General features: G+C 46.2%; 1 protein-coding gene across 1 annotated transcript; it reads right to left on the reverse strand.

The window, feature by feature from the left end:
- Positions 1-27993, reverse strand: LOC137536773 (membrane-spanning 4-domains subfamily A member 4A-like). The gene is made up of 6 exons (XM_068258980.1): positions 27841-27993; positions 20903-21022; positions 11645-11701; positions 8460-8606; positions 3656-3775; positions 1-216 (listed from the first exon to the last, which is right to left on the reverse strand). Exons 1-6 carry the CDS (start codon positions 27991-27993, stop codon positions 1-3), a joined length of 813 nt encoding a protein of 270 aa, XP_068115081.1.
- Between the last annotated feature and the right edge of the window lie 5 nt (positions 27994-27998).

Consider the following 27998-nt stretch of genomic DNA (forward strand, 5'->3'; position numbering starts at 1 on the left):
TTATTGTTGTTTTGCGAGAACAGGGTACACAGTGTTATTTTGTTGGTTGTAGTTGCGTTGTTTTTTCAAAGCTGCATTTGTTTCAGTAATAGTTGGAGCTTCTGCTGTCATCATGAAATCCCCATCACCTGGGAAACTGTAGTTTAGACCAGCTGTGTTACCCAAAGAAACAGGAGCAACTACTGGACTCTGGTAGTCATTTGCTAGCACAAGCACCTAAATATGATAAAAAAGAAAAAAAAAGAAGGAAGACTCATAAAGTAACTAACATAATAGATACAATATGCAAAAGTCTTAGGGCCTGATACTAGAAATAGAAATGATAAATTTCCCTGCCTTCACTTAGTCATTCTTGTCAGATTTATGAACATTTCTAGATTTTAATTCTCTTGAGCCTAAATCAAAATGGACAAAGTTTAATTTCCCCTTTCCTTTATAGCACCATGACCTTATGCCCTTAATCAGTGCTGTAAAGTATAGGTAACCAGAGAGTGCCCCATCTCCCCACCCTCGTCCCCAGTATAGGTAGCCAGAGAATCCCTTCCCCCCCCCCCCCCAAGTATAGGTAGCCAGAGAATCCCACCCAGTATAGGTAGCCAGAGAAACCCCCCCCCCCCAAGTATAGGTAGCCAGAGAATGCTCCCCCCTCCCAGCATAGTCAGCCAGAGAATCCCCCCCCCCAGTATAGGTAGCCAGAGAATGCTCCCCCCTCCCAGCATAGGTAGCCAGAGAACCCCCCCCAGTATAGGTAGCCAGAGAATGCTCCCCCCTCCCAGCATAGGTAGCCAGAGAATCCCCCCCCCCAAGTATAGGTAGCCAGAGAATGCTCCCCCCTCCCAGCATAGGTAGCCAGAGAATCCCTACCCAGTATAGGTAGCCAGAGAATGCTCCCCCCTCCCAGCATAGGTAGCCAGAGAATCCCCCCCCCAGTATAGGTAGCCAGAGAATGCTCCCCCCTCCCAGCATAGGTAGCCAGAGAATCCCCCCCCCCCAAGTATAGGTAGCCAGAGAATGCTCCCCCCTCCCAGCATAGGTAGCCAGAGAATCCCCCCCCCCAGTATAGGTAGCCAGAGAATGCTCCCCCCTCCCAGCATAGGTAGCCAGAGAATCCCCCCCCCAGTATAGGTAGCCAGAGAATGCTCCCCCCTCCCAGCATAGGTAGCCAGAGAATCCCCCCCCCCAGTATAGGTAGCCAGAGAATGCTCCCCCCTCCCAGCATAGGTAGCCAGAGAATCCCCCCCCCCAAGTATAGGTAGCCAGAGAATGCTCCCCCCTCCCAGCATAGGTAGCCAGAGAATCCCCCCCCCCCCCCCCCAGTATAGGTAGCCAGAGAATGCTCCCCCCTCCCAGCATAGGTAGCCAGAGAATTCCCCCCTTCCCCAGTATAGGTAGCCAGAGGTTGCCCCCCCCCCCCCCCCCAGTATGTGTAGTCTGTCAGAGAGTATGGGCAGCACAGCTAACTAACTGCAAATGACAGAACTTGTAGAGTCTAATTGTTATTTTGATATGTCAATATCCAATGCACCTAGAAAAATATGATGTAAGATGTAATCGTAAATTAAGAAATGACAACTAGACTGGCCTACCAATGTAATAAAAGACCATTATCCCCTTCTGGTACTCTCTGTACATTTCTAAAGCCAGCCTTATTATTTAAAGCCTATACGTATTTTAATATGTCATCAATGCTGTCAAAAGATCTGCTGCAGCGTTCCTCAACAAGAGCCTTAAAGTGTACCGGAGCTGAAGCTCGAGTAAAAAAATCAGATACTTACCTGAAGAGAGGGAAGCATCAGGATCTTATTGAGGCTTCCCTTGCTATTCCGCTGTCCGCCGCCGCTGAGCACAGCCCCCCGGAAGATTAGCAACAAGGTATTGCCACTAATCACATGAGGGCCGCACAGCTCCTTTTCCTCCAGCATGGCCGCGCAATAGCCGACCCAGCCTGCCCACACATGCGCAGTAAGCTGGAGCTACAGACTCTGAGCTATGGCACATGCGGGGGCGGGCTCACGCGGCTACTGCACGCTCATGGTAAAGGAAGAGGAGCAGCGCAGCCCCAATATGGAGGGGACACACACTCAGCAACAGGGGGCTTCCAACAACCGAGGGAAACCTCAATAGGATCCTGAGGCTTCCCTCTCTTCAGGGTAAGTATCTGATTTTGAACCCAAGCTTCCTCTCGGGTTCACTTTAAAGCAAACCCGAGGTTTTAAAAAACTAAAAAGTTGGATACTATGAAAATGGAAGCCTCTGAATAGTCTAGAGGCTTTCCATGTACTTCTGTCGCTGCTGGCTAAGACCCTCTTTTAGTATGCGGTTGTACTTTCCTTTATACACAAGTGTGGTCGTACTGTGCCTGCGCGAGGACAATTGCGCTTGGGCAGTAGCATGCAGCTTCTTAAGAAAGAGAAGCTTCAGCTTACCGCACAGGTTTGGCCATATACAGGTGTGAGCGGCCACAAGAACACATCCTACAAACTTGTCGCATATGTTCGGAGGGTCCATGTGCCATAACAATGGGGTCAAGGAAGACATCTGAAGCCTCTGGACCACTTCCCTCTACCTAGTTAAGTCTATTTGCTACAGCACCATTAGCTGCAGCCCTAAAGACTAGATCAGACTCAGGGGCAAACCCGGGATTGTCAAGGGGGGGGGATTCCTGAAAGGTCTCTCTCAGCCATGCACAATACAGTATAATAATAGGACACCATGCTGGGTACTGGGGTTTTGTTTTAAGAGAATCTGTAACTTCAAAAAAAAAAAAACCCAGACGCTTTCCTTGGGAGGGGGAAGCCTAATAAGGCTCCCCTCCTTCTCCTCAGCCAGCCCAATCCAGAGCTGGCACCCCCAAACAAACAAACAACAATAACATTCGCGGCTGCACACAGGCACACTAACTAGCGCAGGGGTCTCAAACTCGCGGCCCGCGGGCCATTTGCGGCCCTCGATACAATATTTTGTGGCCCTCGCTGACAAAAGCTCCCTTATAGTTCGCTTCAGTGCTCCCAAATAATCCGCTGCATCCCCGCCGCTAAATGAGGGGTGCAGAGCCCCCAAATCGCCCGGGGGGCAATCCGCCGGCATTTCCTGGAAGGGGCAGAGCTTTCAGCTTCAGCTCTGCCCCTCGTGACGTCAATCGCCGCGCGGATCGCTGCCTCTCCTCGCCCCTCTCTGTGAAGGAAGAGTGAGAGGGGCGGGCAGAGGCGGCGATGCACTGCGATTGTGAAATTCCTTATGCGGCCCAGCCTCATCCTAACTTTGCCTCCTGCGGCCCCCAGGTAAGTTGAGTTTGAGACCCCTGAACTAGCGGCTTTCTACTCGGACTCCAGAGGAAATAGCCAAGCTCAATTGGGTCCACTGTACCACGCAGACGGCTTGCACCAGCATAGTTGAGTGGACCCAATTGGGCTCGACTATTTTTGCTTTAGGATCCAGAGGCTTCACATTCCTAAGGTAAATAGCCCCCTACCCCCTGCCCCTCCCCCCCCCCCCCCCCGGCACTTTTTTCCCCTTCAGGTTTATTTTAAAAGACATATTTATTTTTTATTTTTTGCACTGTCATGTGAATTGAAATGACCTATGATCACTAAATAACTATTATTTTAGATGCCAGGGTATGATTACACGTTTGTAGGATAATGCTGTTGCCCACCTGTGGAAGACTGGAGTGATTGTCAAGAAAGCGACACCCAAAAAAACTGACAGAAACTGATATGCAGAGCTGCAGCACGCTGGCACCAATCAGGAACCCAAGCGCAATCTCCCTCAGTCGCTGCAAGAAGAAGGCACAGACTTGTAAGATTATCTTTGCACATAGGAAAAGTACAAAATCCTGGATGCATCTCGTCCTGATTTATTTCATTTATATGGCGTTACTATACTTATGCTTAAAATGGTATATTACGGTATAATAAATAACATGCCGAGTTATATCATATGTGTATATTGAATATAGCAGTTACTAATCTTTCATGAGCATTGGTGTCCTTCTTCATTGGTCCATGCCCCCTCCTCAAACATCACTTTTCCCAAGCCGCATTTATACGTTTTCTGTCCCTAGGCCAAGTATGTTGGGGCTGCCCTTCCATGTGCAGCAACACCCTCCCATTCCATGTGTAACCCGCATTTCCCTGTGTAATATCCATGTATTGTAGCCCCCTCTATATCCTGTACAGCTCCCTTTTGCATCAGTTTCCGCTTTCATGTATTGCTCCACATTTGCAACCTCCTCTTTCATATGTATCAACCCCTATTTCATGTCCAGGTGTGCCCTTGTGCTGCAGCCACCCAAGGCCCGGGCTTTTGTTGCCTTTCTAGATATCCAGCCCTGACTTTTCCTGAAGCCTCAGGTGCTGCTAGGAGAGGGCATCAGTGGGGTGGGTGAGTGGCCAACAATTTTAAACTTCCAGTAGGAATGGCGATGCTGTGAAAGGCAAATTGAAGGGTGCAGCTGAAGGCGCTGTCACAGCATGGGACCAACCACAGTGCTTACATTTTGGCTTGCACTGACCGTGTGTATGGAAGGAATACAGAACCTGACCATGTCACTAAGGGTGGTGACTGGAGAGGGAAGTTTTTTATTCTACTCCCTGCACCAATTACCGTATGAGAACTCCCATTAACATGGCTTTTAGTGTAATGCTATTTTCCTGGTTCTAGTGGAAAAAGATACACCCTTAAGTTAGCATATACGGTGCACTCAAATAAACATCAAAGTGTCAGTATCAGCAATGCCCAGTCTCCAGTTCCTAACTGGAAATGAAAACTGGGCATTGCTGTTACTGACACTTTGATGTTTATTTGTGTGCGCCATCGCACTATATGCGCTGTATATGCTAAGGGTCCCTGTTGAAAGGACCCCGGAAGTAAGTTATTGTATACTCAATTCTTGTTGACTGGAATACATTTGTGGTTTTAACTGGAGAAGAAGTGACTAATATTTGTGCTTTTTTTCTTGGGCGATGGTCACCTACATAAGTTTGCATTGAGCTGATCTGCAGAATACTAAAGGAGAGTGCCAAAGCGCTGTGGTTTTTATACAAGTACATTTTGCTGGTTCTGCTGGGGGACAATGTACATTCAACCAGCAACAATAAACACAGAAGATTCCTCCAAACACGAGCGCTTCCTGCCACTGGGCATGTAGGGCCTGTACTTGTGCTAAATGTGGTAAATATCAAATGTTTTTTTTTTTTTTAGACTTCAGGATAGCTTGATTAACAGCAGATTCACACAGGCTTTCACCAGCGTTGCATTCATGTGATGCTAGAAGCTTTTTCTGCAAATGAGCAAAGAAGTTTTAAGTAATGCTTACCGGCATTTTGTAGTCATGTTGCGTTTTTGAGCACCCTATGGGGACATGGAAGTGCCGAACGTAGCCGATCCTGGACACTTCATGGAACATCATGTAACATCCAGGACAAGAAGATCAATGAGAAACCCGGTACCATCATTTATAAAGATCTTCCATTTATTTGAAGAAACAGTGCTTAACCACTTCAGCCTTCAGTCATTTTCACTTTATGCATCCGAGCAATGTTCACCTCCCATTCATTAGCCTATAACTTTATCAATACTTATCACAATGAACTGATCTATATCGTGTTTTTTCCGCCACCAATTAGGCTTTCTTTGGGGGGTACATTTTGCTAAGAGCCACTTTACTGTAAATGCATTTTAACAGGAAGAACAAGAAAAAAACTGAAAAAAATTCATTATTTCTCAGTTTTCGGCCACTATAGTTTTAAAATAATACATGCCTCCATAATTAAAACTCACGTATTGTATTTGCCCATATGTCCCAGTTATTACACCGTTAAAATTATGTCCCTATCACAATGTATGGCGACAATATTTTTTTGGGAAAAAAAGGTGCATTTTTTCCATTTTGCATCTATCACTATTTACAAGTTTAAAATAAAAAAAAAATATAGAAATATTTCATCTTTACATTGATATTTAAAAAGTTTAGACCCTTAGGTAAATAATGTTGTTATTTTTTTATTGTAATGTTTTTTTTGTTTTTTTTTATATTAAACATTTTATTTGGGTATTTTTGGGAGGGTGGGAATGGAAACAGTAGTTTTTATAATGTAAATGTGTGTTGAATTTTTTTTTTTTTTACTTTTAGTTGTAGTTTTACTTTTTGGCCACAAGATGGCGGCCATGATTTTGTTTACATGACGTCACTCTAAGCGTAACATACGCTTAGAGAGACGCATGGGGGAGGCAACAGCCAGAAAAAGTGAAGCTTCTGAGAGAAGCTGTCGCTTTTTCTGCGGGGGAGAGGAATCGGTGATCGGGCACCGTAGCCCGATTCACTGATTGCCTGGCTTACGAACTGCTGGCCGGGAGAGCGTGTGCACGCGCACGATCGGCCGCGGGAGCGAGCGGACGCGCACATGGCCTCCTGGGCGTAGCTAGTATGTCCAGGAGGCCAAAGTAGTTAAAGTGAACCTCCAGACTAAAAATCTACTCAGCAGCACTGAAAAGGCTTAGTGTTTCTTTAACAGTTTCATAGCATCAGGACTTTGTTTTTCTTACTCAAGCTTCATTTTTAGCTGCACAGAAGCTAAGCTCCGCCCCATCAAAGAAATCTGCCTGGGCATTTTTCCCCTGATGCTGTGCAAAGCATGATGAGATTTCTGATGTTGTTCTCGTTGCCTAGCAAGCCCAGCTTGGAGGTTTGATCAGGACACAGGACAGTTGGAACTGTGTCTTATGCTCCCTGTCACCTCCTTTCAACCAAAAAGATGGCTGCCCCCATGAAATCACAAACATTTGCCTGTTCTTTTAAAACAGGGTGGGTAAGAGATTATATTACCTATCTATTTTAATGAACATAACTAATGTAACTTAATGACAGTATGTTTGTTTAGGCTGAAGTTCCTCTTTAAGCAACGAGCGGCGCAAGTGCCGCAATTTAACCACTTGCCGACCAGGGGAATTTTCACTGATCGGTGCTGCGTGGACTCTACAGCCCGCAGCACCGATCAGGAATGTGGCAGGGCGATCAGACTACCCCCTTTTTTTCCCCACTAGGGGGATGTCCTGCTGGGGGGGTCTGATCGCCGCCGGCCATTAGTGGGTAGTGGGGGGGGGCTCCTCAAAGCCCCCCTCCGCAGCGTTTTGTGCGCTCCCTCCCTCCCCTTACCTCCCTCTCCCTTCCTGGGCTGCGCAGGACGGATATCCGTCCTGCGCATTGTGGGATAGGCTTCAGCCTATCATATGCCGGCGATCCCCGGCCAATCAGAGGCCGGGGATCGCCGATCTGCCTTACGGCGCTGCTGCGCAGCAGCGCCGTATCATGTAAACAGCGGGGATTTCTTCCCCGCCTGTTTACATTTTGCCGGCGAGCCGCTATCGGCGGCTCTCCGGCTGTTCACGGAGACACCCTCCGTGAACTGACATGGAAAGTCCATGGTAACCCGCAGACGACCAGTTTACGCCAATCGGCGTTAGCTGGTCGTCAAGAGGTTAAAGAGAGTCTGAAGCGAGAATAAATCTCGCTTCAGACCTCATAAATAGCAGGGGCACGTGTGCCCCTGCTAAAACGCCGCTATAGCGCGGCTTAACGGGGGCCCCTTCACCCCCAAATCCCCCTCGATACACCCGGGGAGCGCTTCCTGGTTGGGGCAGGGCTAACCGCCGCAGCCCTGCCCCACGCGCGTCTGTCAGCGCGTATCTCCGCCTCTCCCCTGCCCCTCTCAGTCTTCCTTCACTGAGAGGGGCGGGGGAGAGGCGGCGATGCGCCGCTGACAGACGCGACTGGAGGCAGGGCTGCAGCCGTTAGCCCTGCCTCCAGGAAGGGAAATTCTGCGACCTTTTTACGACACACTTTTGCGGGGGGTGGGTTGGGGGTGAAGGGACCCCCGTTTAGCCGCGGGATAGCGGCGGTTTAGCAGGGGCACACGTGCCCCTGCTATTTATGAGCTCTGAAGCGAGATTTATTCTCGCTTCAGAGTCTCTTTAAGTGTACCTGAGATAGTTAAACAAAAAAATTATACATACCTGGGGATTCCTCCAGCCCCGTTTAGGCTGATCGCTCCCTCGTTGTCTTCCCAGGCCACCTGGACCCTCCACTAGGTGGCCCGGTAAATTTGCCAGTCGGAGCAGGCACAGTCCGCCCGCGTGCTCCCCTGCCGCATTCTGCACCGGCGCAGTAGTGCTGTATGAGCACGATGGGGTACACATGTGCTGCCCAACTGGAGTAATTACCGGGGCAGCTAACGGAAGATCCAGTTGGCCTGGTAGGACAGTGAAGGGGGCAATCAGCCTGAAGCGGAAGCCCCAGGTTTGTTAATCTTTTTACTTAATCATCTCAGGTTTCCTTTAAATCTCGTGTGAACTGGCTCTAAAGGACACAACTTCATCATAGGCCTGGCAGTGTGCAATGTGTTCAATATATTTTAAACCTAAGAACTTACAAATATAAAATCATGCAATATAATACTTACAAAGACTTTATGGTTGTATAGATTACATAAACCAATACAGGGAGGATTGTAATTATGAACATGGCTGGCAGAATCAATGCAATATAGACAAATTGCTGTCATAGCTGTCATTGAACTGATTACATTCATAGCCAAAGCTCCTTTGACCTTTGAAGAGAAAGAGAAACATCTGGGTTAGATAGTCTCGGCTGAAGGAGATGTATATTTATTCTTCGAGCTTCAGTCTCTAGGCTAATATCCTCACTCTAATTTCTCCATAACAAGTGAGATTAGACCTCATGCAATTTTTTTTATACCTTTTGTAAATGTTTAGCATTGCTAATAATCTTGTATACCGGTAACTTTCCAGTGTAACTCAGGCACATAAAAGTGCACCTAAAGAGCAGACAAAAGAGCCTTTACAAATGTGAGCGCCCTTTACAATCCAGTAAGCATGTCATGACCAGTCAGAGCCGGATCACCCACAAGGCAAATCTAGGCAGATGCCTACGGCCTGGAGACAGTCTAGGGGCCTGGAGGATGCTAGCCCCAACCAAATCTTACTAAAAAAGCCAGATGACCATAAGTGGTGGGCAAAAACTTGCCTAGGGCAGCATTTCATCGTAATCCATTTCTGAGTCTATGTTTTGCTGGGGGCAGCAGAGAAACGTTAGTGGGTTGTCTACACTAATGCAATTTGAGTCAGAGTCTTCCTGGACACTTCACATAGTTTTTGGTAGCAAATACAGTAGATTTTATAGTCCACCATCCATAAAATTTGTGTTTTCTCTTCATGGAGTGCGACCATCCCTTTGATTCACTGCCGTCCCAAGTGGGGTTAAGCAATATACCCTATAATTACATCCTCTTACTCTACTACACTATACAGTATTAGCGCTCGATTATGCCCTTGTTTACTTTACAGACGATTCTTCCATTATAGTTGCTATTTGATGTAATTATTGTGCTTTAACCTAAATGACTGTTTGCTGATCATTACCACCTGTATGGTATAAATAATTAGTAATCATGCGCTGGGCCAGATGCCTTCAAAACACCATGAGCAAATATACAATTTATGTTTTAAAAACAAAGGGTTGTCACTTTAGATATTGATTTGACTTTATTTTTTTTTGGGGGGGGGGGGGGGGCAGGGGGGTTATGCTACAGGTTGAGATGGGGTAGGATTTGCAATAGTAACATAAATTAAGGGGGGCAAGTGGCACATACCTCCCTCCATGAACGCAGAAAGAGTGGCATTGGGATCTTAGCAGTAGGTACCCACATATCATTCCAAAGGATTTCCTTTAGTAAGGGTTTTTGGGAGGGGTGCGTATTCTGAGATTGGGGATTGAGTCTAAGGAGATGACCTGGAAATAAAAGCCTCAGCCATCTGCTTTAAAAAATATATTTTTTTTTCATAAGAAAAAAGGTTTATTAAGTAAGCACTAGTCATTTACAACACTGCCGGTGCATGGCAGATAAAGATACAGCATCTCGGCAAAAACAGGTCTGGCACAGATTATCAAAATATACAAATAGGGTACAAGTGAATATTACAAGATAGAGAACAGTGCAGGCATACACACTGGAATGTCTCATATATATGACACATCCGCTTTAAATATTTAATATTCATATTTCATGTTTACAATTTGCATCCTGAAGGTGCTGCAATCTTAAAAAGATTCTCAGCTCATAAAATAGTTTGTTACTTTGAGCTCAAATTATACTAAACTGCAGACTAAAATAAAAAATAAAATACCGGTAAAGTAAGTAAGTGACAGCAACATGGGAGAAAAGTAATTTATGGATCATTTTACTCTGGAAGAAACATACTCCTTAATTGTATGTGTTTACATGTATTTTCAATTTTTCGTGATAGTGGACAGCGCTATAACGAGGGGACTGAGAGGGGACAGGGAAGGCTCAATAGGATCCAGAGCCTTCCCTCTCCATAGGCAAGTGTCAGACTTTTTTTTAAATGAAAATTGCTTTAGTTGGACTTAAAACAAATGTATTCGTTATCTATGCCAATAAACTTGTGGAACGGCTTGTGGAGTCTTCCTAAACAGTAAATAGAAGGCAAAAATCTATAATCTGTTGAGAAAAGGGATTCTGGTAAGGCTTTAGTGCAGGAAAGTTCAAAGGTTCATTACTTCTGTTTGTTGAATCAAATCTTAAAAAGGAAGCTATTAAACTGAAGATAAAAATATGACACTCAGTTCTATGTTACTAAAGTACTATGTATTATCCGTACTGCACATATAATTATCTCATAAGTTTATTTTCACTTCAGATTTTCTTAAACTATACAAATTTACTTATGAAATATTTAATTTTAACATATTTCTGTTACACTGTAAATATGTTACACTGACACATTTTCAAAAACAAAACACTAAACCAGTCACATGACAAATGAAGAGCAGCAGAAAGTAATGGTAGGTACATACGATGAAATTTTCTGGCAGATTTGCTGTCAGATCGATTATTTCCAACAAGTCTGATCGATTTTCCAATCGAATTCCCATAGAAAAGAACAGTAACGGTCAGAAATCGATTGGAAAACAATCGGAAATCGATTGGAAATCAGATCAGACATGTTGGAAATAATCGATCTGACAGTAAATCTGCCGGAAAATCTCATAGAGTGTACCTAGCATAAGGCTGCTGAAGTTAAAGAGACACTGAAGCGAAAAAAAAAATGATGATATTATGATTTGTATGTGTAGTACAGCTAAGAAATAAACCATTAAGATCAGATACATCAGTCTAATTGTTTCCAGTTCAGGAAGAGTTGAGAAACTCCAGTTGTTATCTCTATGCAAAAAAGCTATTAAGCTCTCCGACTAAGTTAGTCGTGGAGAGGGCTGTTATCTGACTTTTAGTATCTCAACTGTAAGTGAACTGTTTACTTTTCCTCTGCTAGAGGAGAGCTCATTACTTCACAGACTGCTCTGAAAGAATCATTTTGAATGCTGAGTGTTGTGTAATCTGCACATATTATAGAGTGATGTAATGTTAGAAAAAACACTATATACCTGAAAATAAAAGTATGAGAATATTTTCTTTGCTGCTAATCTTCTAGTAATTATTCATAGTACACAAGCAATTCATTATGTCATATATTTTTTTTCGCTTCAGTGTCTCTTTAAACCAAGCCCATTACACTGACTTTTAGATTATGCTGAAACAAAACTTACCAGACGAACACATTGTTTTTCTCCTGCTGCTATCGACAAGGATCCAGAGATGATATACTGCAAACAACACAAGCCTTATTATGCATATATACAGCTTGTAGCAAAAACTACCTTGTTTCCCTGAAGATAAGACTGTGTATTATATTAGATACTAAGTTGTACTATATTAATTTTTGCTCCAAATAAATGTGCTAGGGCTTATTTTCAGGGGATGTCTTATATTTCTATGAAGTGGTGCTTGAACCTTTCACTGATTTTGCTTGAGATGCCCCAACTGTAGTTTGCCTCAGGGTGGAGTAGCAGAATGGGTGCTTCAGCAGTACCAGTACCTAAGGTGGCTGTGCCTAATGTTGATGCATTAGGAAGTGTCTCTGAGCAGAATTTTCCCTGTTCCCTTGTACTGATCCATAGGTACCGTATCGTATGCTACCATACAGTACTGATCAGGCACCTGCCCTGCTGTGTGCTGGGATGACAAGGCCGGTGCTCAATCGGCACTGCACCACTAGGCATTATTTTCAGGGTAGGGTTTATACTTCAAGCATGATGGAAATAGCAGCTAGGGCTTATTTTTGGGGTAGAGCTTATTTTTTGGGAAACAGGGTATATACGTTATTGTTATATTGTTATATTGTTATAGCTATAGTTCAGTACATTGTATGATAAGATGATAAGGAAGGGAGGAACATTGTACCATGATAGCCATCAGTTACTGGATAAACGTTTGGGTACGGATGACATATCTTTTATTGGGTAACTCAATGAATGAAAGCTCTAAAAAAAAAAATCAGGTTTGTACATTTGGTCGGTATTATGTATTATATATATGTTTCTTGTGGTATGACAAGATGGCGCCGTAAGAGGTGCCTCGGTCACATGGCTCCCCGCTTTTTTTTCTGTCTTTTAGCTTTTTTAGTTCGGTTTAGTAGTTTGTTTGTAGCTCCTATTAGTTCTAGTCTTGTCTAGTTTGTCTATCAAGGAGGAAGGAGCACTCCCAAATCTCAGCTGCGGCTCCCGGAGCCACCCGCCTCCCAGCCCAGGTCTCCACATCACCGGACTCAGACCCTCCGGAACCCGCACTGCAGCATCTCTCACCTGCCTCCTGCAGCATCCCTCTCCGGACTTCTCGTTCTCCACAGCAGGGGCATCAAGGCCACAGCAGCGGCACCAGCACAAGGCCTGCTCGTCCTGTCCCCCCCATCTGCCGCGGACAGCAGCGCACCGCTCCAGCCCCAGGCCGCCTCCTGGCCTCCACGCTCCCAGCGGCAGCTCCAGCTACAGGCCTGCTCGTCACCCCTACCAGCCTCGATCTCCACAGCAGGGGCACTGCTCCGGCGCCGGTCCCGCCTCCCGGACTCCACGCTCTCGGCAGCGGCTCCATCTCCAGGCCGATTGTCCCCCTCCAGCCGCGGACAGCAGTGCTCCGCTCCGGCCCCAGGCCCGCCCCCCGGACGCCACTTCCCAGCAGTGGCCCCATCTCCAGGCCTGCTTGTCCCCCTCCAGCGCGGACAGAAGCGCACCGCTCCGGCCCCGCTTCCCGGACTCCACACCCCAGCAGTGGCCCCATCTACAGGCCTGCTTGTCCCCCTCCAGCCGCGGACAGCAGCGCACCGCTCAGGCCCCAGGCCCGCCCCCCGGACCTCACGCTCCCAGTAGCGGCACCATCCCCAGGCCTGCTCCCCCCACCAGTCAGCAGCGCTCCGCTCTGGCATCAGGAGCGCCCATCCAGCACGGGGGCCCTGGGTCACTGCCCGCAAAAGATCCACAGGTTCCGACAGGCACGCCGGGCCCTCCACCGCCGGCATCCAGCCGTCCCACCACGTGGCTGCCTGACGCCCTGCCTGCAAGCCTCTGCCTACCTACCACCACCAAGGGGCCCCCACTCTCGCAGCCCTGCCTGCCACTCCAGCGACCAGGATACGGTGAGCCTGCCAAACCACTGCAACTGTTACTATGACTCTGCTGCCACTGTGATGCTATGACTGCTGCCACTGTGATGCTATGACTGCTGCCACTGTGATGCTATGTCTCTGCTGCCACTGTGATGCTATGACTGCTGCCACTGTGATGCTATGTCTCTGCTGCCACTGTGATGCTATGTCTCTGCTGCCACTGTGATGCTATGTCTCTGCTGCCACTGTGATGCTATGTCTCTGCTGCCACTGTGAAGCCTCTCTGGGCTCCCCCATCTGTGCCTGCTCCCACCTGTGCTGCCCAACCTGTGCCACTACCAGCCATCTGTGCTTGCCCCCACCTGTGCTTGCTTCCACTTGTGCCCCTGTCTGCTCCTGGGAACTATGCTTGCTGCCCGCTCTGTCTCCCCAGGCTCCACTGTTCCAGCTGCTGCCGTCCCAGGTGGGAGCGCGGGGAAGCAACTCTCAAGGGAGACTAGAACTGTACGCTCCCTATCCCGCACTGAACTCCTGGAATGGGAGCCCCTTGCTGGCTGCGACCGGCCCTTTGAAGCCACCCTGCGGGAGACAGTCAACTCCCACATCGCGCTCCTAACTAGGAGCGCCAGGGGCCCTCCAAAGAATCGCCACCACAGGGGGAGAAGGGCGGGGGCTCGGGTGAGGCTGAAGAGAAGAGGACTACTCACTCCCATACCGGCCATACTCCTAGCGAACGTCTGCTCACTCCAAAACAAGGTGGATGAACTGCTCCTACTGCTCGGCCGTAAACCCTCGCTAAGCAAGAACACCCCTGTGCTCTGCTTCACGGAGACCTGGCTCAACGAAAATGTCCCGGACAACGCTGTACAGATGCCAGGCTACTCCCTCTTCCGGGCAGACCGGGATCGAGACCTCTCCGGGAAAACGAGAGGAGGCGGCATATGCCTCTACGCAAACTCCGACTGGTGTACCAACATCTCACTCCTCAGCAAGTTCTGCTCCCCTGACGTCGAACTCCTAGCCATCAACTGTAGGCCCAGGTACTCACCTAGGGAGTTCTCCTCCTTCATTCTGATTGGGGTCTACATCCCCCCTGGTTTCCAACACCAGGAGTGCCCTGAGAACACTGAGTGATTATATCTCGGAGTGGGAAACTGCCTTCCCGGAGGCCCTCATCATCACCTTAGGGGACTTCAACAGCGCAAACCTGCGACAGGAGCTGCCCCACTACCAGCAGCACATCACCTGCCCCACCAGGAACCACAACACCCTAGACAAATGCTATACAACCCTCAGAAACGCTTACAAGGCCTCTCGAGGCGCTCCCCTAGGGAACTCAGATCACTGCGTGATCCACCTGACCCCCACTTACAGAAGGCAGCTTGAGTCGTCAAAGCCCATCACTAGAACCGTCAAAAAGTGGACAGAGGACGCAAAACTGAGGTTGCAGGCGTGCCTGGAATGCACCGACTGGTCGACCCTGGAGGCACCCACCTTGGAGGAATGGTCTGAAAACATCCTCTCCTACGTCCGCTTCTGCGAGGATGCATGCATTCCAACCAAAACCTTCAAAGTCTTCCCAAATGATAAGCCCTGGTTCAACAGCAACCTACGACGTCTCCAGAAGATCAAGGAGGAGGCACATAAGTCGGGCACCCCAGAAGAGTACAGGGAAGCCAGGAACACCCTGAATAGAGATCTGAAAGCCGCAAAAAGGACCTACTCTAATAAGGTAGGCCTCAGCCCACAGTCCAACAACTCGCGAGAAGTCTGGAAGGGACTCAAGGCGGCAACGAACTTCAAACCTCCCCTTCATCAAGCAGCCCCCAGTTCACAATTAGCGGAGGAACTCAACGAGTTCTACTGCAGATTTGATCTCCAACCCAAGCAGCCTGGGGCCCCGGCAGCCCAGTCAGCTCCAGACTTCAGGCATCAGGCATCCGCGAAGGAAGACGCCCAGGGCCCCTCAGGGGCCGGGGGCATCCCCGCTCTGACCGCAGTACAGGAGGGGGATGTGCTACGACACCTCCGCAGACTCAACCCTAGAAAAGCCTCAGGACCGGATGGGGTGTCCTCTCTCTGCTTGAGAACCTGCGCAATCCAACTAGCCCCCATCCTCACCTCCCTCTACAACAAATCCTTATCAGAAGGAAAGGTCCCTTCCTGCCTCAAAAGGTCCACAATTATCCCCGTCCCCAAAAAAACAGGGAACAGGGAACTCAACAACTTCAGACCTGTGGCCCTGACCCCCATCATCATGAAAGTATTCGAGAGGCTAGTGCTGGCCCACCTGAAGCACTCCACCCGCACCCTCCTTGACCCACTCCAGTTTGCCTACAGGGAAAACCGATCAGTTGACGATGCCATCAATGTCAGCCTGGCATACATCTCGGAACACCTCGACAGTCCAAAAGCCTATGCTAGGGTCCTTTTCCTAGACTTCAGCTCGGCTTTCAACACCATCTGCCCGGACATTCTGATCGACAACCTTGCGCATCTTGGGGCGGATTCCCTCCTCTGCGGGTGGGTAAAGGACTTTCTCTCCAACAGAACTCAACGGGTCAAGCTTGGCAGTTGCATCTCCAGCGAGAGATCCACCAACGTTGGAGCCCCGCAGGGCTGCGTGCTATCCCCTCTTCTGTTTTCTCTGTACACTAACAACTGTACCTCGGCCTCCGACACCGTCAAAGTTATCAAATTCGCAGATGATACCACGCTTATCGGCCTCATCGACAGAAACGGGGAGGACGCTTACCGAAACGAAGTTGCGAGGATCTGTAACTGGTGCAAGGACAACAATCTTGTTCTCAATACAGCAAAGACCGTGGAACTTATCGTGGACTTCCGGAAACTCCCTCCGGCCCCCCTACCAGTGTTCATCGACGGGTCCGAGGTCTCCAGAGTCCAAAGCGTACGGTTCCTAGGCTCAACCCTAACAAGCGACCTCAAATGGGGGCAGAACACCACCAGAACCCAGAAGAAAGCTCAGCAGCGGCTTTTCTTCCTACGCCAACTGAAAAAATTGGGAATGTCACGGGATCTGCTCACCAGCTTTTACTCTGCGACCATCGAATCCATCCTCTGCTGCTCCATCATCGTCTGGTACGCAGGAGCAACCGCTACAGACAAATACAAACTCCACAGAGTGATAAAAGCTGCAGAAAAGATCATTGGCACCCACCTGCCCTCCCTAGATCTCCTCTACTCCACAAGAATGGAGACAAGGGCCTCCAAGATCTTACTCGACCCCTCCCACCCGGGCAGACGATACTTCGAGACCCTTCCACTGGGACGCCGTCTTAGATCCATCCCCGCCAAGACCACTAGGCGCATGAACACCTTCTTCCCACAAGCAGTTCTTCTGTTGAACTCACTGAACTCAAACCCCCCCCCCCCTTCCCGGCCTACATCCCGGGGTCACCCTAGCCCCAGGCATCCCTCCCTCTCAGCTGTAAACTCTGACTGAAACATGGTCTCCCACAGTAGCGATCACTCCCCCCCCCCCCCCCCCAGGACTCCACTTAATACTGAGATGCTCTAAATGTATGTATGTCCTGCTTGCCTTTGCTATCTCTGCCATGCGTTGTTAAGTGTTGTTATATGTATATGCCATGTGAACCACAAGCAATTCCAGGCACACCACTCGGTGTGTTTGGCGATAATAAAGATGATTCTGATTCTGATTCTGATTCTGATTCTGACACCACCTCTTTAGACACAATATCTGAGGCACTGGGCCAGACCCACAAAATGATTTGTTTACGTTCCACTAAAATATTCCTATTCTTAAGAATCTGATTTTTATGATGTGTCTAAACTTTCCTCTTTTAACATAGTTTTTATACTATTATAGTGGTTTTTGGATGCCTCTTACCACTCTTCCATTTTTACATTATTGGCAGCTGACAATTATGTTATCTTACCCTAATTCCCTTTCCCTTTTTGTCTTACTAATGTCCCAACTGGCCTACCAGAGAACGACCCCAAACAATCATGACCCGAGTGGAGACAGGCTTTCTTCACAGGCAATTTAAATCAGTTGCTCAGGCCCGGATTTACATCACAGGAGCCTATAGGCACAGATATCCTGGCACCCTAGACTTCACCCTCCATGAGCCTACAACCCCCCCCCCCCCAAACCGCGCCACAAGTGTGCTGGCTGGCCCAGCCAGGTGTAATTTCTCCCTTACTTCCCTTGCCCGTCATAGGTAGCAACAGGTGTTCCCTAGCATTAGGTAGCCACAGGTACCCTCAGTATTAAGTAGCTAGTGGTGACTCCTAGTGGAATGTCGAGACCTTGGTGAGTAACCTCTCATTTACATACTGCTCAGGACTCTGCATAGGGAAAGAAGGAAGAAGGCGCTCAAAGCGGGGAGTCAGCCACCTTTCCATCATCAAGCACCTGTAGGCACGTGCCTACAGTGCCTTATGGTAAATCCGGCCCTGCAGTTGCTAATTTCAGCAACCAAGCCATGTGAGTAGTTGCAGATTGCATTACGCTATACAGCTATACAGCTATACTAACCAACTAACCTACCTACCTAACCTTCATGGGCTTCCTGCTTCCCTTGTTCCCCCATCTCTGAGGTTTTCCCGGAGTGCACATCTTTGAATGGCTGCTCCAGGCAACATTGTTTGTGCAATATATTACATTGTTGTATGTAGAGCCTATCATTTGTTGTCAATTGGGATTACTTAGGAAGCTTGAAGTGGCAGTAAGTATACTAGTTAAAAGCTTATCAGACCTGTTGCATTTGTTTCTATTGCCTTTGTTTTTAAGGCCTGTTTTAACAACTTTATTTTCACCTAATTTGAGCCATAGGCATAAGGGTACCTTTAGTAGCGTTATGAACCATAAACTATGAACTGAGTGCTGCACCTGTGTATATTCATTCTTGGAACTGCCACGGTTAATAAAAGCAATTAAGATGCATTTCCCAGGCCATTACTAAGTGTAAACAACCTTTATATGTGAGCTGCAAATGGAGTGTCTCAGAAAACGGAGATATCAGTGGAGCAGTAAATCAGGCAGAATTAAATTCTTCTTGTTGGTTTTCTGAATGTCCTGTTATTGAGTAGGAGTAGAGATGTCGCGAACCTCCGATTTTTGGTTGTTTGTTCGCGAACCTCCGCGAAATGTTCGGTTCGCGAAAAAGTTCGCGAACCGCAATAGACTTCAATGGGGAGGCGAACTTTGAAAAATAGAAAGAATTCGACTGGCTAGAAAAATGATAGAAAACATGTTTCATGTTGCTCTAATACCTGGAGGCAGACATGATTGAGTGAAATACACATCAAATGTCCCAGGCTAACATCTAGGTTTCACACAGACCCCTATTTTAGGACCCCTCCACCCGCCAACCTATTCCCTCCTACCGGAGGGTCTCATCAGCCAGAGAATTATATTATTTCAAAAGCCAGTTTACATACCATAGCTGAGAATTGAACCCAGGTCTCACTGTGTGGTGGGCAAGTACCTTAACCGCTGTACCACAACAGTACTAACTGAAGCTAGCCTAGCATTTACCATTTATGCTCAATCCAAGAGAAAAATTAGACAAGATAGCAGCGTTAGGAAGACTTGCCTAAGGTCTCCTACTGAATAGGTGCTGGCTTACTGAACAGACAGAGACGAGATTCGAACTCTGGTCTCCTGTGTCAGAGGCAGAGCCCTTAACCATTACACCATGCAGCCACTGCTTACAGAGATGTAGCCAGACATGGCCTTGTATTTTGTGTTCAACAGTCGTCCAAAGAGAACCACAGATAGCCAGGTAGATTCATCTCTCTCTCTCTCTCTCTCTCTCTCTCTCTCTCTCTCTCTCTCTAGTAGGGATGGATGTTCACTGCTTTCCGCGGAATTGTATTTTTGAGCATAAATGGATTGAGCATAAATGGTACATGCTAGGCTGGCTTCAGCATGTAGTGTTGGTGAGAGAGAGAGATGAATCTACCTGGCTATCTGGGGTTCTCTTTGGACAACTGTTGAACACAAAAGACAAGGCCATGCCTGGCTACATATCTGTAAGCAGTGGCTGCATGGTGTAAAGGTTAAGGGCTCTGCCTCTGACACAGGAGACCAGAGTTCGAATCTTGTCTCTGTCTGTTCAGTAAGCCAGCACCTATTCAGTAGGAGACCTTAGGCAAGTCTTCCTAACACTGCTATCTTGTCTAATTTTTCTCTTGACAACTGTTGAACACAAAATACAAGGCCATGTCTGGCTACATCTCTGTAAGCAGTGGCTGCATGGTGTAATGGTTAAGGGCTCTGCCTCTGACACAGGAGACCAGAGTTCGAATCTCGTCTCTGTCTGTTCAGTAAGCCAGCACCTATTCAGTAGGAGACCTTAGGCAAGTCTTCCTAACACTGCTATTTTGTCTAATGTTTCTCTTGACAACTGTTCAACACAAAATACAAGGCCATGTCTGGCTACATCTCTGTAAGCAGTGGCTGCATGGTGTAATGGTTAAGGGCTCTGCCTCTGACACAGGAGACCAGAGTTCGAATCTCGTCTCTGTCTGTTCAGTAAGCCAGCACCTATTCAGTAGGAGACCTTAGGCAAGTCCTAACGCTGCTATCTTGTCTAATTTTTCTCTTGGATTGAGCATAAATGGTAAATGCTAGGCCAGCTTCAGTTAGTACTGTTGTGGTACAGCGGTTAAGGTACTTGCCCACCACACAGTAAGACCTGGGTTCAATTCTCAGCTATGGTATGTAAACTGGCTTTTGAAATAATATAATTCTCTGGCAGATGAGACCCTCCTCCCTCCGGTAGGAGGTAGGAGGGTGGAGGGTGGAGCCCACAAGAGCCTAATTAAAATTTCCCTAGCAGAGTGTGTAGCAGCTGTCCCTTAATTAATTAGTGTAGGCAGACAAGTGAGTCAAATAGTATAAGGACCTTGCTTGGAGGGGGGGTGGGCCTTTCAGCATTGAGAGCAGTGTGTTTGGCAATAATGTGTCTGCTGACTGTGATGTAGAGGTAGGGTCAAAGTTTTGCTCCATAGAGCATTATGGGGCGAATCGAATTTCCGGGAAAGTTCGCGTTTGGTAGGCGAACGCGAACCACCGAAGTTCGCCTGGAACCGTTCGCCGGTGAACCGTTTGGGACATCTCTAAGTAGGAGCAGAAGGAGCAGGTGTTCATAAATGTCAGACTAAACAGCTGGCTTTTCAGTTTGGATTTAGATGCTTCCAGGGATGGAGATGTCCTGATCAGGTGTGGCGGGGAGTTTCAAAGTGTAGGGGAAGCATGGCAGGAGGTTTGTTTGGAAGGCCTGTATAGAGAACATTGTGGACCACACACATAAATGTGTTACAAGCATTCGCATACAAAAACATGAAAACCTGGTAAAAAGAATATACTTACAAGTGCCGCTCCCCAATAACTTATTCCACTGTATGTACTGATGGATACAAAGCTCTCCAAGGTGAATAGCAGCACTGTCCCCAAAGAGATGTACAGGAAAGCCACCATGAGCTGCGTGATCTATATAGAGAAGATATGCAGAAGTGATTCACTTTATGTATTGCAGAAACAGGCAGCAGAACTCATTTTTGTGTATTTTGATTACGTTCCCCTGTTGCAGGATTATGATTTGTGACATATGCAGAGTGCATGGGCCTTTGTCAATTGATCAGTCTGGAAGTCTCTATTATATCTGGGATATTAACTGACAGGGCTGGATTTCAGGAAAGACCCCCAAGGCCCGGGCCTTGGGCGGCTGCAGCCCTGGGGGCACCTGGACATAAAATAGGGGTTGCTGCAGATGAAAGAGAAGGCTGCAAATGGGGAGCAACACATGAAAACGGAAGCTGATGTCCAAGAGAGCTGTGCATGAAAGAGAGGGAATGCAGTACAGGGATGATACACATGGAAGAGCGGGTGGCATGTGGAATAGGAGGGGTGCTGCTGCACTTGGAAGGGAAGTCCCAATATACTTGGCCTAGAGGCAAAAAAAAGTATAAATCTGTCCTTGTTATCTGTATTAGGAATGAAAGCAAAGTGATGCTGTAAGTAAAAGGTTTGCATACACCTACTTCACTGTCTTCTTAAAGAGCTATGCTCTTCACTGACAATTGGGAAAAGGTGAGGACACATAGCTTGTTATGCTGCCTATGCTGTGTGGGTGAGATCTCTGACTCACAGGTCTGGCAAGCTAAAAATCCCATATTTTAGCAGTGTATTTAGTTGTCATCCTCAGTTCATCTTTAAAGAGAGCCCGAGGTGGGCTAAAAAAAAAAAATGACGTAAAAAGTAGGCTACCTGATCTGAGGCTGAGCGAATCAGGTATCCACAAAAACCGCCGCTCCTCTTGTGGGCCGCAATGGCCCTCTTTCACTTTTGTGACCTATGTGTCATGACGCTGCACTGAGAGATTGTGTGTCTCTCATAGCGTGCAGGGGGGTGGGGGAGCAGCAGGAGGCGTGGCCAGGGAGAGAAAGCTGTCCAATGGCAGCTCAGGAAACCCTGCAGGAATGCCCCTGGCTGGTGTTTTGAACAGGAAATTCCTCTCCCCTGTGTTTACTTCCAAGTTAGCGTTGAGTCTTGTTGCTAAACTCCGGGGGGGGGGGGGGGGGGTATAGCGCGGCGGTGGGGGGGCAGAGAGTGGCAGTTGGGGACACAGAGCCATGTCATTAGGCAGAGGACATGCCTTTGTGTCCCATCTGCCCCCGGAGATCGATCTCGGGTTCTCTTTAAACTCAACACTTCATGGTTTCCTCTGTCCTGTTTTTTTTTTTTTGCCTCGCTCCAACTGTTCCGAAATGTGTTGCTAGCATCAAAATCAAGTTAAACATAAATTGTTCATAAAATAATTACCCAGTTTCAGTGTTGGCTGTATTAAATATTACAGGGCCTAAATGATTTTCAATTCATCACATTTCCTGTATACAGTACTGTATATCCATGACCCTCATTCAATTCACTTTTTCCTTTTTCTCCTATGATTTCTCCAAGGTGATAATTTTTCATCTTCTGTTTAAAACAACTTTTTAGCACTGCAATTAAAAAAAAGTACCAAAACGTAGTTGAAAACGTTCTGTCAAAATAATTTTGAGTATTTTGTTGCTTGCTGGTGGCTTAAAAGGCATTGTACTGATAAGATCTAAAATATCGCCTTGGAGAAAACCTAGGATAGAAAGGCCTCAATTCACTAAGCTTATCTCCTGTCTTTAATAACTCTTCTAGAGTTGTTACCATGGTGATAAGGCATGTAGTATTCAGGAAACATTTTACCTCAGGCAAACCTAAAGTTAACTCTTCTGTCTTTAAGTTAACTCTTGAATCCTTAAAATAACTCCAGAGTTAAAGACAGGCTGTTTATTAACTGCATGTGAAAATAACTACAGAGGAGGTAAATTAACTACAGAGGAGGTAAAATAACTACAGAGGAGGTAACTTAACTACAGAGGAGGTAACTTAAGGAATGAAGAGATAAGATAACTCTCTCTTATGTGGAGGTAAGTTTTCTCTTGCCTTATTATCTCCAGCATGATCTTAGTGAATTGAGGACAAAGGCGTCAATTCACCAGAGAGGATTTACTAAGAGAAAAAAGGTAGGTAGTTTATCTCATGAGGTATTTTAACACTCTGGAGTCAATTCACCAGTGTGAGAGGACAGAGAGAAAAATGTTGGATAGCAGGGGATAATGGAGAGATATGCATGAGGAAAGTGTGAGAAAGCAGAGAGTTAGGTAATCGGTATTAATGATTTACATGGGATACTTTTCCTCTCTGTAAGCTTGAAAGTGAAGCATTGTGGGTAGGAGGCGGAGTTTTACCACTACGTGACCAGAGTATTCCCGCCTTTTACTGCCGGATCATATCATAAATCATATCACGAGTGAGTCTGAACTTCTTCACCACCTCTGTCTCAGTAAAATTATCAAGAACTGTTCTCTCACGAAAAATATGAGGGGCGATTAAACAGACCCTCCGCCTGCGCCTTTGTCTCCTCATAATAGAAGCAAGCTCTAAGGCCTAGTGCACACCAGAGTGGTTCGGCTGCGTTTTGCGATCTGCTTGCGGCTGCGGATACGCTTGGGGTATGTATTTCAATGGGCTGGTGCACACCAGAGCGGGAGGCGTTTTGCAGAAACGCATACTCCCGGGCTGCTGCAGATTTTGGATTGCGGAGGCGTTTCTGCCTCAATGTTAAGTATAGGAAAAACGCAAACCGCTCTGAAAAACGGCACTTCAGAGCGGTTTGCCAGGCGGTTTTTGTTACAGTAGCTGCTCAGTAACATTTGTGCAAAGAAACCGCAGAACCCATCTGCGAGCCAAAGCACTCAATGAGTCATGTATATAGAAAAATAGAAAAACTTTTTATTATTTACATTAAAACTCCCTATGTTGGGATAAATGGATCAACATAAATATACAACTCAGCATTGAATATAAAAGAAAAAACGGTCTGTAAGCCCACTCAGCATGCCCTATGGTGGCCACCTGGATGTAATAGTATCCCCTTAAAGTGATAAAGGTCGCCTGCTAGCCTGTATAGGCGTAGAGTATATATAGGGGTATACACTTTCATGGATGGTGATGGAGTATGTCCATTGGTTCAAAAGTATGGTGGTAGATAGCACATTGCAAGAAATCAATCCCACTATCCAATTGTCAGCTAGAATGCTTGTGGATGTCCAATCACAACATCCATATAGGTTTTCAGCAAGCAACAAAAGTTCCAGCTCTGTAACAAGTAATGAACTGTAAAGCCTGTAGATGTCCAATCGCAACATCCATGTAAATATTCGTAAGGCAAGGTAAGTTCCAACTTCATGCAATAACTTTGTTTTATAGCTACCACTCCTGGAAAGATTCCATGCATCACACATCCATGCACCGCTTCAGATTGTCCATCTGAGGTAGAAGAATGAGATGTAATAAAGGTCCGCAAGCATGCTGGAAACATCCAGGGATATGATCTGCAAGCTGTAGTGGGCTCAATTGTCGACCGGTTTCGCCTCACTTTGGTTGCGGATGACGTGCTTCCGGGTGAGACGCCTTTTATGGCGTGGGGCGCGCCGGAGATGCTATACTCAGCAATCACACGGTCTGGGGTCCTGAGGAGCCGGATTACCGGCGAAACCGGTCGACAATTGAGCCCACTACAGCTTGCAGATCATATCCCTGGATGTTTCCCCCATGCTTGCGGACCTTTATTACATCTCATTCTTCTACCTCAGATGGACAATCTGAAGCGGTGCATGGATGTGTGATGCATGGAATCTTTCCAGGAGTGGTAGCTATAAAACAAAGTTATTGCATGAAGTTGGAACTTACCTTGCCTTACGAATATTTACATGGATGTTGCGATTGGACATCTACAGGCTTTACAGTTCATTACTTGTTACAGAGCTGGAACTTTTGTTGCTTGCTGAAAACCTATATGGATGTTGTGATTGGACATCCACAAGCATTCTAGCTGACAATTGGATAGTGGGATTGATTTCTTGCAATGTGCTATCTACCACCATACTTTTGAACCAATGGACATACTCCATCACCATCCATGAAAGTGTATACCCCTATATATACTCTACGCCTATACAGGCTAGCAGGCGACCTTTATCACTTTAAGGGGATACTATTACATCCAGGTGGCCACCATAGGGCATGCTGAGTGGGCTTACAGACCGTTGTACATTTTTTTCTTTTATATTCAATGCTGAGTTGTATATTTATGTTGATCCATTTATCCCAACATAGGGAGTTTTAATGTAAATAATAAAAAGTTTTTCTATTTTTCTATATACATGACTCATTGAGTGCTTTGGCTCGCAGATGGGTTCTGCGGTTTCTTTGCACAAATACTACTTTTTAGCCAGACCACTCTGAGCCATGAATGATACTTATTATAAGATAATACCATAAGAAACGGTAGTGTGTTGGTTTGGGACGTGGTTTACAGTGCTGCTCAGTAACAGCTTTACTGTAACAATACATGAAATCTACTACACCAAAAACGCTTCACAAAACCGCAAAATGCTAGCTAAAACGCTACAGAAAAATAAGAAAAAGCGTTTCAAAATCTGCTAGCATTTTGCGGATCTGCTAGCGGTTTTTGGTGTGCACCAGGCCTAACAGAGTAAGCTCAAAAGGCTCCATCTTCCACAGCAGAAGCTGCTGTGTGAAAACCACGATATCTCCAGGTTCATTCAGGGGATAAAGAGATGAAAAAATAACGAATGGCCACACCCCCTTTCTTCCCTGGTGAATTGTGATTTGGAGAAAAACTAACTACTAACTATCACTTATTTATCTCATACTTATCTCACATTTATCTCTTGCATTTCTCTCTGTCGATATTTTCCCCTATACTTCTGGAGAATTGCTATTTAGAGATATCACAGGAGGTAAATTACCTCCCAAGAGATAAATAGGTTGGTAACCTCTGGTGAATTGACACCCAAGTGTACTGTATAAGGGCCCTTGGCCCATATGCAATTCACTTCTTCTCCTGAGGTTTCTCCTAGGTGATATGTTTACAACTTGCCATAAAATGCTTTTTAAACCACCAGCAAGCAAGAAAATAATTTTAATAGGACTTGCTTACAAATTTTTGGTACTTTTTCAAATTATAGAGAATATGAAAATTATCTTCTAGGAGATAATGCAGGAGAAAAAATGAATTGCATATGGGCCCTGGGCCCAAATGCAATTAAGTTTTTCTCCTAGGAGATCATTTTTCATCTTCTCTTTATTTAATTTTTCAGCACTTCGCAATGAAAAAGCACTAAAAAGAAGGCGAAGTAGTACTATCAAAATTATTGTGTGTATTTTCTTACTTACTGGTGGTTTAAAAGGCATTGAAAAATTGTAAAAATATCACCTAGGAGAAAAGTCATAGGAAAACGTTTATTGCATATGGGTACTTACATGTATATCTAATAAAGTCCTTCGTCCTCAACAGACCAGTATTATTCCAAATATTACTCCTAGGATCCCGACACACACAGGCTTGGCAGGTTAGCAGAGCTGCTATTTTCAGAGCTCAGTGCTCTCAGCACACACACTCCTGGCAGCCTCACCTGCTGCTAATTTAATCAGCAGTCCACTAGGCAGCACCTGCACAGATCCCGCTCCCTCTCTGGCTCACTGAATACCAGACATGGGCTAGAGTGGGACAGGGAGGCCCACCCAGGTCCAGGTCCTTCCCTGTTCCAGAGCTCTGGGACCCTGCATGCAGTGTATTGGACCATAGCAACCAAAGGTTGCCAAACTATCTCGGGCTCCTTCCCCAGTACTCTTTCTGCTCTAAACAAGCTATTGCCCAAAAATATGGCGGAACGAGGTAGAGCAGGCACACCGTCGTTGCTGTCCTGGGTGCTAGTGACATAGGCAGTGTCACACAGACATACAGTAACAAAGTTTGTCAGCACACCAGAGTTTTCACATATAATTGTGCAAAAATCCCATGAGTACTGATGTATGACTGATTGTTTCGGTAGCCTCGCAGGGTCCCCACACACCTTAATAAAAGGGACTCTGCAAGGCTACCGAAACAATATTATATATATATTTTTTTTTATTTTTTTTTTACATATTTTTTTTACATATATATACTACTAGCTGATGGCCCAGCGTTGCCTGGGTATGTATTTGGCTGGTGTTGGCTCCGGCCACTTTTTCTAACCCTAACACACAATTACTCAATTACTCAATGACCTAGTTTGTAAACTTTGCAGTCTTTGGCATTCATAATTTGCATTGAAATGAAACAAATTTGATTGGCTGTTTGTGGCTCCACACCCTTTTCTGAATTTGAACTCTAGTCACCCAATGACCAACTGTACCAGGTTTGAGGCTTGACCAACAGTGCAAGAAAGGCAGCAATTAAATATTCCCCTTGAAAATCAATAGATGAATTTTGATTGGCTTTTGTAGGCTCCACTTACTTTTATGAATATTAATCCCAGTCCCCAAGTGATCAACTGTGCAAAGTTTGAGAACCCTATTATTAACAGTGTAAGAATGGCTGCAGTTTACATTTTCCCAGTGAAATTTGTATTTGTCTCCGCCCACTTTTTGTTTATGGGAATAAAAAGTATCCTATGTTATTCCAGTTAATGTACTATGTGTGTGACAAATTTCATTCAAATCCGTTCAGCCATTGTTGCGTAATTGAGTAACAAACATCCAAACTTTTTGCATTTATAATATAAGTGAGACCCATTTTCTTCATCCACAACCCATTTTCTTCATCCACAGCAATCAAGCAACCGCATCCATTTGCTATTGTAGGAATGTAGTGTAACATCTAACTGGAAAAAACATCAGAAAAAAAAACCATCTGAATTTACCCCGAGAGCTTTGGGTTGCCCTTTTAGGACAACATGATACAATCTTGCTGGTTGTGCTTGAGGAGGTTGCGCTGATGTTGGAACTACCATTGGCAGATTGCTGTGAGTGATGACAATACAGGGTCCACTGGCTGTATTTTTAGGTTCTGCCATAATTC

Source organism: Hyperolius riggenbachi, chromosome 10, assembly GCF_040937935.1.
Source record: "Hyperolius riggenbachi isolate aHypRig1 chromosome 10, aHypRig1.pri, whole genome shotgun sequence".
Lineage (NCBI taxonomy): Eukaryota > Metazoa > Chordata > Amphibia > Anura > Hyperoliidae > Hyperolius > Hyperolius riggenbachi.

What these genes read in the sequence shown, in the direction of transcription:
- LOC137536773 (XM_068258980.1), bottom strand. Translation starts at nt 27,993, where the DNA reads ATGGCAGAACCTAAAAATACAGCCAGTGGACCCTGTATTGTCATCACT. An exon ending in GGCAACCCAAAGCTCTCGGG is followed by an intron (nt 21,023 to 27,840) that starts GTAAATTCAGAT and finishes TTCTCTATATAG; the next exon opens with ATCACGCAGCTCATGGTGGC. An exon ending in AAAAACAATGTGTTCGTCTG is followed by an intron (nt 8,607 to 11,644) that starts GTAAGTTTTGTT and finishes TTCTCTTCAAAG; the next exon opens with GTCAAAGGAGCTTTGGCTAT.